Raw genomic sequence first — 14233 nt, forward strand, 5'->3', positions numbered from 1 at the left:
TTGGGGATGTGAATTGAGTGGGGCCAGCGAAATAAAGCTAACTCGGCCATATCCTTGCAGGTTTTCAAAGAAAAAAAGTGGTCATTAACGTATGCGAGGCTCATTTGAGGATCAGGCACTTTCAGTCTTTGAGCGAATATGAATAGCTCCTTATTATCGCAGAGCTCTGAAGGATGATTTGAATGGCCTCTGACCAGCCGAAAGCACTTGCCGTTTCGAATTGTTGGACACTTAACTAGCCAGAATCTATAAGGATTTTCCCCAATTACGGATGTAAGAGAAATGTCCTTTTCGAAGGACATCTTTCGTTAGGATCGCGAGAACAAACTTTATCGATCGGCATTCAAGGATTTTGGGATCATCTACGCAGGTTTCAGGCTGTGAACACAAGTGTTTTTTTGTCGTGTTTTTGTCGTAAGTATGTATGTATGTATGTATGTATGTATGTATGTATGTATGTATGTATGTATGTATGTATGTATGTATGTATGTATGTATGTATGTATGTATGTATGTATGTATGTTTGTATGTATGTATGTATGTATGTATGTATGTATGTATGTATGTATGTATGTATGTATGTATGTATGTATGTATGTATGTATGTATGTATGTATGTATGTATGTATGTATGTATGTATGCATGTATGCATGTATGCATGTATGCATGTATGCATGTATGTATGTATGTATGTATGCATGTAAGCATGTACGTATGTATGTATGTATGTATGTATGTATGCATGCATGTATGCATGCAAGCATGTTAGCATGCAAGCATGTTAGCATGCAAGCATGTTAGCATGCAAGCATGTTAGCATGTATGCATGTAAGCATGTATTCATACATGTATGCATGTAAGCATGTATTCATACATGTATGCAAGTTTGCATGTATGTGTGTATGCATGCATGTATGCATGTATTCATATATGCATGAGAGCATGTATATAAATATGTGCACGTGTGTGTGCGTGCATCATATGCCAAACGAAGACCGACGTACTTTTCTCTGTGCTGCAAACTATATGGACCCTCCTACTAATAGATGGCAAATATTTGGGCGTGTATATATGGAGTTTTGGGTAAGTACAATTTTAACATATATATTTTTATATCTAAATATGCATATATTTGTGCAAATCAGTCGATAATTTTGACTTTTTAAGCTTGTTGCATCTGCGGTCCCTACTATAAGTCGTACAGATAAAGCTGCAGCTCGTTCTCTCCCTCTCTTTCTCCCTTCATCTCTTTCTTTATCTCTGACCGTGGCCATGGGTGTATTGTTGATTTAATTTTGGGGGACTAAGCTATGCCAGCTGCTTTCCCGCAGATGGGCAAGAAAGCTTCATGAAGCGTGTCGTCATTGGGAGCTTGATAATTTTTGGGTTTTTTTTTTACCCCCACGTTTCGATTGCCTAATTGGTTGAAGAGCTTGCACTGTGGAACCAAATGCGATGGCAAGCTGTCGAAAAATGAAAGCAATTGCAATTGTTTATTCGAGTTAAGTATATATTTAATTCATTGGATTGCTTGGCAAGTGAACACATGGCGCTCTGTGCGGTTCAAAGTTTGCATAAGTAGGTACATTGGTGACACTTATAGATGAGGTACTACGAGTACAATTCGACTGACTTAGTTCTTGCTAAATATAAAATTAATAATTATAGCGGCGTCTCTGATTCGAATAGTGTAAGGCAAGTATGATCGCCAGACCGAGTATTATCAACTGAAAGCAGACAAATCGCAAATATTAGAGCGCGGGGCAGTTGGGCAGCTGACGGAGGCACTTACATCGAAACCCAGCAGGCCCCATTCAAAGTATCGCGATGTGCTGGCCTCATCGGCAAAGGCCGCCTCCACTTTGCCCAGACAACCATCTGTGTAGACATTCAATGGATTCAGGCAGTTGTTGCCCTTGCAACAGCTCGAGGGCACCGTATTATTTCTATGCCCAATGGCAATATAGTCGCCAGCTCCGTAGCGTCCGCAGCAGGAGTACTATGCAAACGAGTTAAATTTAAATTGGAAACACTTTTAGTCAGAGCCAGCACTTACCGTCTTCTGTATCAGATCCATGCTGCCCGGCTTGGTCAGTTCCAGTTGCCAATGATCCTCAACCGTTTGCATTGCATACTTCTTAAACACGTCGCGGGTATTGAAGAAGATGAAGACGGCTATCAGCACCAGCAGCACCAACAGCAGCGACACATACTACAAAAACAATGAAGAGAAGTGTTAGGCCAACTCTGCAAACTCGTATCTATGGAATACTCACCGTCCAGAGCATGCGCGACGATTCGCGTATGGCCCCAAAGCAGCCGAACATCGATATCAACAGTATAATGCCGCCTAGGACCATGATGCCGATGGCATATTGCTGCGGCATGGCGCCCCAGCCAAGTCCGCCAAACACGATGACCAATATGCCAAGTATCTGAAATGTTCAATATGGCACATAGAGAATGTAAATTATAGAATGGCAGATTTCAGTTTTGTGAATCATCATTCAAAAGTGGGCGTTCGGTTACACGCCCTCCAATTTCAGCGAAGTGGGAAACGAATTAACGTTTCTATTATACTTCGTATTGCCTGAGATTCGAATCTGGATTCTCATTGTTCTATTGCCTAAATGACTGGCTAACTTATCTATTAAGGACCAAGGATTTTGATTCCTATAACTTTTCAGGGTGTTCTTTTCACACATATTTCATAAATACTTTCATTTATTGCAAATGCCTGATTTAATTGGAAATATTAGAGCTGATGTCATGATAAATGAGAGCATATCGTCATTGTATACAACATTTTAGCAGCAAATGACTAACTAACTTATATACTAAGGACCTCAAAGATTTTTTTTTTAAGCTTTTAGAGGGATCTTTTCACAAATGTTCCATTAATGCCTCAGTCATTGCCAATTTCCGCAGCTTCTCTTCAACGGCTCAAATTCATTAGTTCTAATGCATGATTTAATTGGAATTATCAGAGCTGATGTCATGATATATGAGAGCATATCATCAGCACCAAAAAGAAGCAAATGTAGCTGCTTTCATCGCCAGGTGTTGACATTGGTGTCTTGTGTGTTTTCTAATCCGGTTTCTATTACGATTTTTTTTTCTTTGGTTTTTAATTATTATACTAAATCTGAAGGCATGACGTCGTTGTCGCTGTTTGCTGGTCGCTTGTTAACAAAGAAGCTTTCCAAGCGGCTCAAGGAATGCAAAAAGCCACAGACAATAGACACAGATACTCACACACACACGCACACACACACACACTCGCCCGCTCGCTGAGCGCTAGAAAACGCGCATGTATGTGTTTTTTTAGACTAACAATAATAGTCGTGAACTAAGCACGCATATACAAGATGATATCATCTGGTCTTAGGTAGAGCTACAAAAAGGTTTGCTATTTTTTTTTCAATGCTTCCATTTGCCATTGCCAGATGTTTCGTTTGAAAAACATTTGAAAACTTTTACAACTTACCGCCCATAATGCATTGAAGAGGAATAATGAGTATTTAATGGAGCCCGTGGCGCAGCCCATGATTGCAACTAATCAAATTTGTTACAAAAACTGATTGTAAATAAATAAATGCGGACACGTGCAACAGTTTGTCAAAACAAAACAGCAGAAAATAACAACTGGACAATGTACTTGTTTTTTAGCTATTTTTGATTTTAGTATTTAAGTTACAACCGAGAACTGTGAGCGCAGACGGCCGCGTACGAACTACAACTGAAACTGAAACTGAAACCGAGGCCCGAAGCTGGCGAGCAAAGAGCACAAAACGGCACAGTGGCACACAGAGCACCACCACGGAGCACCACTGAACACCACAGTGCAAACAAAAAGACGGTAAACAAACATGAAAAGCAAAAAAAAAAACGAGAAAGAAGTGCTATCTTCGGCACGCCGAAGATTTAATACCCTTGCAGACCAAACCTTTTCATAATGATCATGGTGATTTGCCTGTATCTAAGAAGCACAGCGAAAATTGTTAATGCCGAGTATGGTTAAGATATATTGAAAAACAAAAAAGTTTTCCATACAAAAACTTAATTTTCGACCGATCGTTCCTATGGAAGCTATATGATATAGTGGTCCGATCTTAATAGGTTTTTGCATATATATGAGGAGCATAGTAACACTAATAAATGCCGAGCTTAATCAAGATATCTTAATAAACAAAAAAGTTTTCCGTACCACAACTTGATTTTCGACCGATCGTTCCTATGGCAGCTATATGATTTAGTAGTCCGATCGAGCCGGTTTTGACATATGTACTGCGTGCAACAGAGAGAGGCACTTCTGCAAAGTTCCATAAAGATAGCTTTAAAACTGAGAGGCTAGTTCGCATAGAAAGAGACAGACGGACATGGTTATATCGACTCGGCTGTTGATACTAATCATGGATATATATACTTTATGGGATCGTAAAAGCATCCTTCCATGCGTTACATATTTCACGACAAAATTATAATACCCTCTGCAAGGGTATAAAAAAAGCCAAAATCAAAAGTCAACGTGTGTACGTGTCTGTGTGTGTATGTTTGTATACCAAAGCCCAAGCGATGTCGGAAGCCAAACAAACAAACAAACAGCCGGGCGGTCTGACCCAGCCGGAGAGCTAAATGATTGAGCGGCCGAACGAGCTACAAAGTGGTGCACTCTGGAACTGGGTCTATGGTAAATAGCTGCGACGCCAGCTCTCCAATGTGCCAGATGTTACAGCCGAGCAATAGAGACAGCAACAGAGAAACAGTGAGAGAGAGAGAGAGAGAGAGGGAGGGAGGGCGAGAGATTCGCTGTGGCGATCAGACGACTCTTAGAAACTAATGCGCTGTGATTATCGAACACATTGCGTCATGAATGGAGCATGAGTCGAGTCGATTGGGAATGTTAAGATGAATGAGCCGAATGACGCCAGCCCAGGCCGAGGCCGGGTTATGTATCAGTAATAGATAATTAATAATAATTATACAAATACCCTGTGCATTTACTACCATCAGCAGTTTATTTGTAAGTGTCTAAAAATAATGTTGACAAATTTTCAAAACAAATTAGATTCCAGTTCGAAAAGTTGTAAATATTTGAGATAATTAAACACAATAAGCAAATAAGAATGCGGCAGTCGGCTGTAACCGACTGCTTAATGCTCGTTCACACTTTTCAATTGTTATCGATTTTGTTAATTTTCCTATCGATCTTCTGCACTCGTCGATAGTTATTATATCAAATTTTGTGAATCCATGGAAGATATAGATATTTGTTTAGATCTTTAGAGGAGGTAAGAAGGAGAATGCGGCAGTCGGCTGTAACCGACTGCTTAATGCTCGCTCCCACTCAAAAAATGAGAAATTTTCAAATGTTATCGATTTTGCCCATTTTCTTATCGATCTTCAGCGCTCGTCGATAGTTATTATATCAAATTTTGTCATTCCATGGAAGATACAGATTTTTGGTTAGATCTTTGTTTAAAAAGTTGGGATATATAGAATCTATATTATCACCAGCCCCTAGTGAGACCTGGCTATACAATGTTAACACTGTGACTAAAATATATTTCAATTTTAAGTCTTTAGTTTCCGGTGAAAATTTGCATTCATATTGGCGGACAGACAGACATACGACAAACCGAATATACTCTTTTCGCGTTTGTGAACGAGCATAAAAATCAGTTCGTCTTAATAATGATACGTGTATCTTTGGCGTTCCTTGCGAAAACGTTGCACCAAATAGAAAGTGCAGAAGCACAAGAGAGCCTGAAATGGAAGAGTATAATCAAATTTAATAAAGGTATCTAAATGTATTTATAAAAAGAACGCACCGTGACTGCAAATGAGCCCCATTTACTATTATCAGCATAATTAAAGAATCTCAAGAACTCGTCGGCAGCGGCATTTACGCAGCCCGTGGTAAAGTAGGGTATATTGGTTTTTCCATCGGGATAGCAACTGTCCGACAATGTAGCACGATCTATGCTCACATAGTCATCGGGTCCATTGCGTCCGCAGCACTCGTACTGTGTGGCAACATTATGAAGAACTCGATTAATGCAATGTGAGAATTTCGAAGAGAATTTCACCTACGGTACGCTGTATTTTATCCATGGCACCGGGCTCGATCATCTCCAGTTTCCATTTGACATCGACATCTTCGACCGCATAGCGTTTAATGTAATCCTCATCGAAGCTGTTCCCAAACAAGCCAAACAATTGCACAATCAGCAATGCCAACAAGATGAATCCATACTTTGGTATTGGATGTGTTCGGGATTGGGATTTTACATAGAATATCGAGTCAGGCATCTTCGTCTGGCAGTTTGTTTATCAAGTTCACTCACCGTTGTGGTCAGGCAAACACTCTCCTGGCAGATGCCGCAGCAGCCGATAATAGACGATGCAAACAGAACCCCGCCAACGACATACAGATAGATAATATATGCAGTCGGCGCCTGGCTCAGACTCAGCGTGGCAATACCTATTATCAACAGGCCAAAGAGCTGTGCATTTATATAAAAGAGATAATCGAAATAATTACATTTATGCCTGGCAGATTAAAGAGGTTCAGATTAATTGGTATTTTTTGCGGGTTATCTTAACTTAAAATAAACTGGAATGTTTTTGAAGTAGATGAACAATAATAGGAAGTTAGCTTTTGGCTGATCAAGCTTAAAAAGTCTTGCATATATATAGCGGATTTTTCTATACTTCTAGAGGTACTTTGTGATATATTAACAAGATGTTGATACGATTTTACTCTGTTTATAGAGTTTGCAAGAGATACTTTGAGTCTTTCAGACAAGAACTTTGTTTTAAGTTATTTGATCTATGATATAGACTTCCAATCCGGCCAAGTTCAGCATAAGATAGCGTTAGATTGGGTATATATAGAAACAGACAGACGGCAGCTATTGCTGATCAAGAATTTATATATATATATATTTTATGCTGTGGATTCCTAGGATTCTAAACAACATTTTACTATTGCCTGCAAATTCTTAAGCTATATATATAGCTTTGTTTATTGAAAAACAAAAACAACACATTAAACATCTGACAATATAAACATTTTATAACCCTTGGCTACAACATATATCGAACATATATAAATATATAAATAAGCGCACACATATAAGTATTTCCGCCTATTAAGTACACTGTCTAACCAAAAACCGGCTATAAATTCGGACAATTCTGATACAAAGTCGTCGCACCGTGCACAATTCGAGGTGTCTATATATTATCTCACAGCTAGAAATATATGCGTTATACATTCAAGAACTTGTCACTCGACGGGCGAAAATGGAATTTCTTAGGCCAAACTTCTCTCTTACCTCAACTCTGCAAAACTTACCGCATAGAGCGTGTTGAGAATGTTGAGGAAACACTTAAAACAGCCGGAAGTACAGCCCATGTTGACGAACAAGATACCAAATGTTGAATTGATTGGCGTATATATATTAATATTGTATTATTGTTATATGTATATATATTAAATATACACAACCGATCGTATCGGCGTCAGCTGCCCGAATGATGCCAGACACAAAGGCATTGAATAGATTTTCTGTTCTTCAAGTTTTGCACAGTGTTGTCGAGTTGCTGGAATTGGAATTATTCTCGTTTTGGTGCCGAAATTCAAACTGCGAATGTCGCGTGTTTATGTTTTCTTTCTATTTTTTTTTTTTTTATTGGAAAACGACAATTAAACTAATTTAATCGTTTAGTTTGGCTCGAAGCGCGTTACAAATAACTAAATTGCACTACAAATATGCTGCGCCAGGTCTAGTCCTCATTAATGGGTGTCTCGTCATCCTTGATCTTCAAGAGCTTACGCGCCTTGCCCATGAGAAATGCAAAGAGCATGCTTAAAAGCTGTAATTAATAATTGTTTAAATTAGCACTAAGTAAATATTTATTAGCCGAGCTTTACCTCCAGCACAAATATGGCAATGGCTGCGTAATAATTCACATCAGCCTGAAATTGCAAGCCCTGAATGGCCTTTGTGCCGCAGCCCTCCTGATAGATATGCCCGGCCACAGTGCAATCGAAGGCATAACAGCAGCTAGCCGGCAAGGCGCCATGCTCCTTGGCCAAATAGTCCTGCGGCCCCTCCAGGCCACAGCAGCGGAACAGGCTGTGTATGGGCTGCATGGTGTCATTCTGATTTGATCTCTCTGCGAACAGACGATTAATGCGCTCCTCGAACCGCCACATCAGCTGGCTTTTCATGCTCGAGAAGATGATAAAGTAGATGACCAGCATAATGCTGGCCAAAATGCTGCAAATAATATACTGCAAGATATATGAGACTTGAGTTAAAGGAAAATTATGTGTGATCTATATATGGGAGGCACTCACATAATTGGAGAACTTGTAGGACTCCTTCAGAGCGACATAATGTCCCAGGAAACTGACAGCAAAAATAAGAGCGCCGCAGAGAGCAGACGAATAGCCACCGTAGACCGAAGCCGAAGAGCCCCAGGTGACAACGCCGCACGAGAAGAAGAGTATGTTAAAGCCCTGTTAAAAATAAATGATATAAGCCATTAAAATAATCGTAAAAAACACGACAAAAAACAGCCTCAATTAGTTTAACAGCAGCAGCGCAGCAAAACGTTTACGAATACAGCACAAAGAGGGAATACAAAAATCGCTTGATATTGATACAAATGAAAGCAAGCTCAATGTGTCTGCATATGAGAAGCAGCGCAGCACAAAGAAGAATTAGAAATAAAGGCAGATACCTGTGCATTGTGTGTATATTAGCAGCAGTGCAGTAAAACGTTTACGAATGCAAAGCACAAAGAAGAATTCAAAAATTGCATGGTATTGAATAAAGGCAATTCCCTGTGCAGAAACTCTGTACATATGAGCAACAGTTAAGGGTAGTAAAACGTTTACGAATGCAAAGCACAAAGAAGAAGTGAGGAAAAGCAAGTGAATTTGCTTAGAAAGCATATTTGTGCAGCACAGTGAACAGTTAATGAAGCAAACAAGGCAAATTGAAATGTCTTGTATTTTTATGAGAAACGAATACACGGTGCATTTGTAAATAGTGTCGGAAGACAGGCGGCATTTCGTTCAGTTTAAAAATATTACAGCTATAACTATGGGCATGAAATGATGTGGGGCGCGGCGTCGAGCTGGCAATTATGCAAACATTTTGCCGCATTACGTATACCACATGTATGCCAAAACGAGATCGAAAGTAAACATTGATATAAATTTAATAGCAATTGATGGCCAAGTGCTGACAGCTGTTTATATCCCTGATAGCTACCATCAAGACAGCTTTGATGATAATATCGATTTATAATTTTTTCTGCATGTGCTGAATGAATATGTTGCTGCCTGTGCGCGGTCGATATTTAGAGCAAACGGCCTGGTCAACGACTGGGTCAACACTTACCGCAATCAGAATGCATGTTGTGAACAGAGCATATTTCCAGGGCCCTATCGAAAATGACTTCTCCATGATGCTGCCCAGCAAGACGACTAAAAACAACTAGAGAAAATAGCACAGTTTTAGACACGGCAAAATCTATTTTCACGCTTATTACACTTACGAGCGATTTTTGACTAGCTGCAATTGAATAGAGGCCGTTTCCGCCTTTATGCGTCGTCGTCTGTGACAATGACAGTGAACAATGCCGTGTCTATGCTGCGTTGCGGGGCAAGCATATTATTGACGCGCCGCCGATTGAGCCAAGTACGGACCCGGTTGTGGTGTCATTTATGGCCCGAACGCTGCCAGTCGACTGACGGCTGACACGGTTTTAGCTTCAGTTTTAGTCGTCGCATTTGGCGCAGGCGCTTCGACTATTTATATACAGGGTGTCGCATTGAAGGGTTCGTGCAAGAAATAAATAAATATTTTGCAAAAAATATATATTATAATTGAACTTAGGCTATTTTGGTAATTCGCTTGTGTGTCATTAAACAGTTGGCCAAAAGCAATCAAATGGACAAGTTGATTTTTGCATTGTGCATATGCCTGACAAATATCGGCGATGTGCAGGCAAGTATATTATTTATTCACAACAGATTTGTCATTTATGCCGCATTTAGGGCAGTTTTCTGCGATTCACGAACATCACGTGCGAGAGCAAGGATCTGAGCACGAACTCGATAGAGTATTGCTATGTCGGGCATTTGGATCGCCTGAGAAACTATATAAGTGTGCGCTATAAGCTAGCTCAGCCTTTACAAAATGGCTTTTTCGTAAGTATCTAGCGGATAAGCCAAGCTGAACTGCTTTTAAGCCTGCCAGGGATGAAGTTCCGTTTCAGATTGATGATCAGAAACAACAATAGCTGGCAGCCGTTTCTATATGCCATCGATATAGACTTGTGTCGCTTCTGGAAGTCGCGCTATAATGCCATAGCCAAGCTGTTGTATGGCCTAATTGAGGGTCACACCAATCTGAACCACACCTGCCCCTATACGGTAAGACTTGACGATCTTATGACTTATAGATTGCCTACAAGTGCTGTTCTTCCAGAAGGAAACGTTTGTGACTGTAGACAGAGTGCTGAACACGGATATATCTAAGAAAATACGCGGCTTGCCCTTGGGCAAAGGACACTATGCGGTTTTCACCAGCTGGTCCTGGAAAAACGCAACACGAGCCATAACAAATATTTACCTGGAGGTCTTGAATGATTAACCAGCTAAGTATATTGTTGGGCTTGTTTAGATTGAACAATTAAAAATACATTATAATCGAAATCAAATAATTTTGTGCGCTTATTATACCCTGTACTTACTGCAAGTGGGCAATGATAAACTAGAGTGTTTGTTCAATTCGGCAGTGCATATCTCATAATGATAGGAAAACAAAATGCCAGACGCTTAAAGAAATTGTTTGCTTAGTTTTTTAAAATTTTTTTAAATATTTATCAACGTTTTTTTTTAATATTTATTTTTCTCTTATTTTCTGAGTATTTCGAAACGATTTTTTTGAGTGGAGCCAAATTTGACATAATGCCAATAATTTTCGCCTATAATCTTAAATCGAAAGGCAACGCGTAAAATATTTTCTTAAATTTAGATCAGTTTATTTTTCGAATAATTTTTGAATACAGGGCATCGGCTGGTCGTGCACATTTGGGCAGAACATAATTATATGTTGATGCTTATTTCAATGTGATCATGCCAATCGAATTGTTTGCATAAACATTCGCCTAACAACAATCAAATGGACAAGTCGAGCATTAAATATTTATGGCTAATACCCTTGTGTATATGCCTGCTAAATGTCGGCCAAGCAAATGTAAGTATCTAGAATGTGTATATTTGAAAAGCAAACTGCATATAAACAAAATCTAGGCAATCTTTATGAAATTCACAAACATTACCTGCGACAGCAAATATAAAAATCTGGCTACTGTGGAATATTGCTACATCGGGCAGGTGGATCAACTGCAAAACTATATGAGTCTGCGCTACAAGATCTTCGAGCCAATCAAAAGGGAGCTTTTCGTAAGTATTTCAAAAGGAACTTAGTCAAATTTAGTCGAAAGGCAGTTTCATTTCAGATTGATGATCAGACGAAATGGCTGGAAGCCATATCTGTACGCCTCCGACATAGATATGTGTCGTTTCTGGAAATCGCGCTATAATGGCCTGGCCAAGCTCATATTGGGATTTCTGGATGGACACACAAACATGAATCACAGCTGCCCCTATGTGAGACTAGAGTGCATAGTTCGCATACAAATAATTCAAATCGATTTTCAATACTTTTCAGAATGAGAACTACATTTATATTGATAGGGTAATGAATACGGATATATCGAAGCGGCTGCCAGCTCTGCCCCTGGGCAAAGGGCATTACGCGCTCTTCACCAGATGGTCATGGAAGAATGTGACACGCACCTTGTCGAATATCTACATTGAGGTTACAAATGATTAGCCAGTTAATTATACCTATATATATAGAGTAAAATTTGTGGCTTTAATATTGAAACAATTAAATATTAGTGTAGTTTTAATTAAAATAATACTTAAGGCTTAGGGTTAAACTTTGATTACATCCAGACGGCATTGTTGCGCCGATCTTGATTCTTCAGGCCCGTTAAGAGCAGCCAGCCCAAGGCGGCGCCAATTGCCTGAAAGAGTTCAAAGTTCAGCTAAAATCTGCAGCTCTCATAATTCTAGTTACTTACCTCGCCCACGATTAGCAGCCAGCAGACAATCTTGAATATCAACAGCCTGTCATCCAGATACTCCACGAACTCTGACTTGCAGCCGACTTTGTAGACTTGGGTTAGGTTCGCACACTTGAGCTCGGGACAGCAGCTCCTGGGCACAGCGTGATTGATGACCGCATAGTCCTCGGAGCCATTGACGCCGCAACAGTGCAGCCAGGACTCGTAGTAGGCCAAGGCGCCGGTCTCATTGCGTTCGGCGTCCCACAGCTGCTCGAAGCCCTCATTAATGCTGCCCGAGATGCCATCCTTGGTGCCGTGCGAGACCATGCTCAGGAACAGCAGCTGTATGAGTATCAGCACCACAATCGAGACGACATACTGTACAGTGAGGATTCAGAGTTAGTTAACGTATTTCCAGTTTAAGGCAGTTGCACCTACAAAGAGCAGACGTCGGGACGACTCGTGCGCCGCCGCCAGGCAGCCAAAGACGGCAATGATGACTATGACGACGCCCAGGCCAATGATTAGGCCGCCAGCCACATTCTCGCCAATGCTCACCGCAGTTACGTATGCTCTTGAAAGACGATAAAACAAGTAAGTTTTGATTATATATAGAAATAAACAGGTTCTTTTTTAGTATAATCAGATCGAGAATACTCAGTTTAACGTTAACACATAATACAATATTTTCACATATAAACTTCCACTCTTGTGCTATATTCTTCCATACATTATATTATATATTATTTGATGTATATTATATATTATATATAAAACATAATATATTATTTATTATATATTTCATATATTATATATAAAATAATATATATTATATAAAAAAAAATGTTCTCAGATTTAGATGTCAAATTGACCTAGAGGCCAAACCATTAAGAAAAAGCCAAACCTTATGAAAATCGGTTGAGTTTTGACCGAGTTATGGGGGTGGGAAATTTGGATCTATGTCTATATAGGATAGTTGAGGGTACAATTTTACATGAATTTGGACCAAAAATAATGTTGCCAGTTTTGGATACAAAATTAATCTAGAGGCCAAACCATGCACAAAAAACTAAACCTTTTGAAAATCGGTTGAATTTTGACCGAGTTATGGGGGTGGGAAATTTCGACATATATAGGATAATAGGTATACCCCGGCCTTGCCGATGGCACGTTTAAAATAAATTCTCTCAAAGATCTTTGTAAATCAGTTTTGAACCAATCGGATGGTAAACAAAATACTTTCATACAACTGTTTTCACCCAATTTACCACTGTTGCAGTTCTTTCAGCCATGCTGGAAAACCCCCGTCCACTGTCGGAAAATGCACGGAAAACTGTGTAAACTAATTTGTATTGCATTCGAACGACTTCAAACTTAAATTATTGTATAGTTGCACATTAGAAAATTATTGAATACATGTTCTGGAAAATACAGCCCATAGCAAACAATAAAATGTATGACACATAAAATATATGGAAAACTGCGCTGCAATATAATGAATACTTGCCAGTTGTATATAAAATGACTTACAGAAAGAAAATGCCAAAACCAATCAGCAGCAAGCCGAGCACCTGTAATTAAATAGAAACAGGTGCGCAATTTTATTATTGTTTCTCATTTTTTTTTTCTCAATGGCAACTTTTACACACCGCATACACAAAGTTCAGCAGCAGCAGCAGATGCTTCACTGTAGTCTCCGACAGGCCCATCTTGTTGTTGTTATTATTGCTGTTGTTGTGGTTGTTGTTGCTGTTGTTGTTGTTGTTGTCGTGTTGCAGCTAGCGAAGATGCTGACGAGACGTGCGACAGCTGTCGCCCTGGCTAAACGACTAATCGACTAACCGACTAATCGACTGGCTGACTAGTCAGACTGGACCTTGCGATTGTTGGCTATTTAAATCAGCGACACCGCGCAGAATGCATTAAGTGAGTATTACGTATATGGCAGTAGCAAGTTTTTTTTGGTAGTACGTATAGAATGTGTATCCGACGGATGCAAAATCTGTGAAATCTCTGCTGGCTGACCGCTGCCTTTCAGTGCCGTGAAACAACTGAAACTTGCTGTGTGT

At 39.7% G+C, this 14233-nt stretch overlaps 6 protein-coding genes across 9 annotated transcripts; 2 read left to right on the plus strand and 4 right to left on the minus strand.

Moving 5' to 3' along the window:
* The first annotated feature begins 1023 nt into the window (after positions 1-1023).
* LOC135429845 (uncharacterized) lies at positions 1024-10919 on the plus strand. Of its 3 annotated transcripts, none has more exons than XM_064684323.1 (5): positions 1024-1085; positions 9956-10030; positions 10081-10233; positions 10291-10458; positions 10517-10919. In XM_064684323.1, the coding sequence occupies exons 1-5, from the start codon at positions 1029-1031 to the stop codon at positions 10676-10678; spliced, it is 615 nt and encodes a 204-aa protein (XP_064540393.1). In that variant the 5' UTR covers positions 1024-1028; the 3' UTR covers positions 10679-10919. The 3 variants fall into 3 exon arrangements, with proteins under 3 accessions (XP_064540393.1, XP_064540392.1, XP_064540394.1); XM_064684322.1 differs by having other exon boundaries at positions 1059-1085; positions 10514-10866; XM_064684324.1 differs by lacking the exons at positions 1024-1085; positions 9956-10030 and having other exon boundaries at positions 10099-10233; positions 10302-10458; positions 10514-10866.
* Positions 1492-3687, minus strand: Tsp42El (Tetraspanin 42El). The gene is made up of 5 exons (XM_064684283.1): positions 3490-3687; positions 2279-2437; positions 2059-2214; positions 1795-2001; positions 1492-1729 (listed from the first exon to the last, which is right to left on the minus strand). The coding sequence occupies exons 1-5, from the start codon at positions 3547-3549 to the stop codon at positions 1658-1660; spliced, it is 654 nt and encodes a 217-aa protein (XP_064540353.1). The 5' UTR covers positions 3550-3687; the 3' UTR covers positions 1492-1657.
* Positions 4991-7474, minus strand: Tsp42Ek (Tetraspanin 42Ek). The gene is made up of 5 exons (XM_064684299.1): positions 7363-7474; positions 6350-6508; positions 6096-6257; positions 5834-6028; positions 4991-5768 (listed from the first exon to the last, which is right to left on the minus strand). The coding sequence occupies exons 1-5, from the start codon at positions 7420-7422 to the stop codon at positions 5691-5693; spliced, it is 654 nt and encodes a 217-aa protein (XP_064540369.1). The 5' UTR covers positions 7423-7474; the 3' UTR covers positions 4991-5690.
* Positions 7724-9777, minus strand: Tsp42Ej (Tetraspanin 42Ej). The gene is made up of 5 exons (XM_064684320.1): positions 9579-9777; positions 9422-9517; positions 8371-8532; positions 7942-8304; positions 7724-7883 (listed from the first exon to the last, which is right to left on the minus strand). The coding sequence occupies exons 2-5, from the start codon at positions 9485-9487 to the stop codon at positions 7794-7796; spliced, it is 681 nt and encodes a 226-aa protein (XP_064540390.1). The 5' UTR covers positions 9488-9517; positions 9579-9777; the 3' UTR covers positions 7724-7793.
* A 30-nt stretch (positions 10920-10949) lies between the features above and the next one.
* On the plus strand, positions 10950-11988 carry LOC135429846 (uncharacterized). 2 transcript variants are annotated; one of them, XM_064684325.1, is made up of 4 exons: positions 10950-11284; positions 11341-11493; positions 11539-11700; positions 11762-11988. In XM_064684325.1, the coding sequence occupies exons 1-4, from the start codon at positions 11210-11212 to the stop codon at positions 11924-11926; spliced, it is 555 nt and encodes a 184-aa protein (XP_064540395.1). In that variant the 5' UTR covers positions 10950-11209; the 3' UTR covers positions 11927-11988. The 2 variants fall into 2 exon arrangements, 1 of the variants encoding a protein (XP_064540395.1); XR_010436471.1 differs by having other exon boundaries at positions 10965-11284; positions 11550-11700.
* On the minus strand, positions 11935-14221 carry Tsp42Ei (Tetraspanin 42Ei). Its single transcript, XM_064684319.1, has 5 exons — positions 13814-14221; positions 13695-13735; positions 12603-12738; positions 12180-12542; positions 11935-12122 (listed from the first exon to the last, which is right to left on the minus strand). Exons 1-5 carry the CDS (start codon positions 13871-13873, stop codon positions 12042-12044), a joined length of 681 nt encoding a protein of 226 aa, XP_064540389.1. The 5' UTR covers positions 13874-14221; the 3' UTR covers positions 11935-12041.
* Between the last annotated feature and the right edge of the window lie 12 nt (positions 14222-14233).

Source organism: Drosophila montana, unplaced genomic scaffold, assembly GCF_035044405.1.
Source record: "Drosophila montana isolate Dmon_TW-CO22-7 unplaced genomic scaffold, ASM3504440v1 contig_2716_1, whole genome shotgun sequence".
Taxonomy (NCBI): Eukaryota; Metazoa; Arthropoda; class Insecta; order Diptera; family Drosophilidae; genus Drosophila; species Drosophila montana.

Excerpts from the sequence above, each read along its gene's own strand:
- LOC135429845 (XM_064684323.1), top strand. The coding sequence starts at position 1,029 with ATGGACCCTCCTACTAATAGATGGCAAATATTTGGGCGTGTATATATG. Across the intron at positions 10,031-10,080 it reads CAAATATCGGCGATGTGCAG|GGCAGTTTTCTGCGATTCAC; the intron begins GCAAGTATATTA and ends TGCCGCATTTAG. Across the intron at positions 10,234-10,290 it reads CTTTACAAAATGGCTTTTTC|TTCCGTTTCAGATTGATGAT; the intron begins GTAAGTATCTAG and ends CCAGGGATGAAG.
- Tsp42El (XM_064684283.1), bottom strand. The coding sequence starts at position 3,549 with ATGGGCTGCGCCACGGGCTCCATTAAATACTCATTATTCCTCTTCAAT. Across the intron at positions 2,002-2,058 it reads TGGATCTGATACAGAAGACG|TACTCCTGCTGCGGACGCTA; the intron begins GTAAGTGCTGGC and ends TCGTTTGCATAG. Across the intron at positions 1,730-1,794 it reads GGGGCCTGCTGGGTTTCGAT|TTGATAATACTCGGTCTGGC; the intron begins GTAAGTGCCTCC and ends GTCTGCTTTCAG.
- Tsp42Ek (XM_064684299.1), bottom strand. The coding sequence starts at position 7,422 with ATGGGCTGTACTTCCGGCTGTTTTAAGTGTTTCCTCAACATTCTCAAC. Across the intron at positions 6,029-6,095 it reads TGGATAAAATACAGCGTACC|TACGAGTGCTGCGGACGCAA; the intron begins GTAGGTGAAATT and ends GTTGCCACACAG. Across the intron at positions 5,769-5,833 it reads GGGGCTCATTTGCAGTCACG|GCTCTCTTGTGCTTCTGCAC; the intron begins GTGCGTTCTTTT and ends CTTCCATTTCAG.
- Tsp42Ej (XM_064684320.1), bottom strand. The coding sequence starts at position 9,487 with ATGGAGAAGTCATTTTCGATAGGGCCCTGGAAATATGCTCTGTTCACA. Across the intron at positions 8,533-9,421 it reads CAACATGCATTCTGATTGCG|GGCTTTAACATACTCTTCTT; the intron begins GTAAGTGTTGAC and ends TATTTTTAACAG. Across the intron at positions 7,884-7,941 it reads TTGCCATATTTGTGCTGGAG|CTTTTAAGCATGCTCTTTGC; the intron begins GTAAAGCTCGGC and ends TATTAATTACAG.
- LOC135429846 (XM_064684325.1), top strand. The coding sequence starts at position 11,210 with ATGGACAAGTCGAGCATTAAATATTTATGGCTAATACCCTTGTGTATA. Across the intron at positions 11,494-11,538 it reads CAATCAAAAGGGAGCTTTTC|TTTCATTTCAGATTGATGAT; the intron begins GTAAGTATTTCA and ends GTCGAAAGGCAG. Across the intron at positions 11,701-11,761 it reads TGAATCACAGCTGCCCCTAT|AATGAGAACTACATTTATAT; the intron begins GTGAGACTAGAG and ends AATACTTTTCAG.
- Tsp42Ei (XM_064684319.1), bottom strand. The coding sequence starts at position 13,873 with ATGGGCCTGTCGGAGACTACAGTGAAGCATCTGCTGCTGCTGCTGAAC. Across the intron at positions 12,739-13,694 it reads GGTTTTGGCATTTTCTTTCT|AGCATACGTAACTGCGGTGA; the intron begins GTAAGTCATTTT and ends TCGTCTTTCAAG. Across the intron at positions 12,123-12,179 it reads GGCTGCTAATCGTGGGCGAG|GCAATTGGCGCCGCCTTGGG; the intron begins GTAAGTAACTAG and ends GAACTCTTTCAG.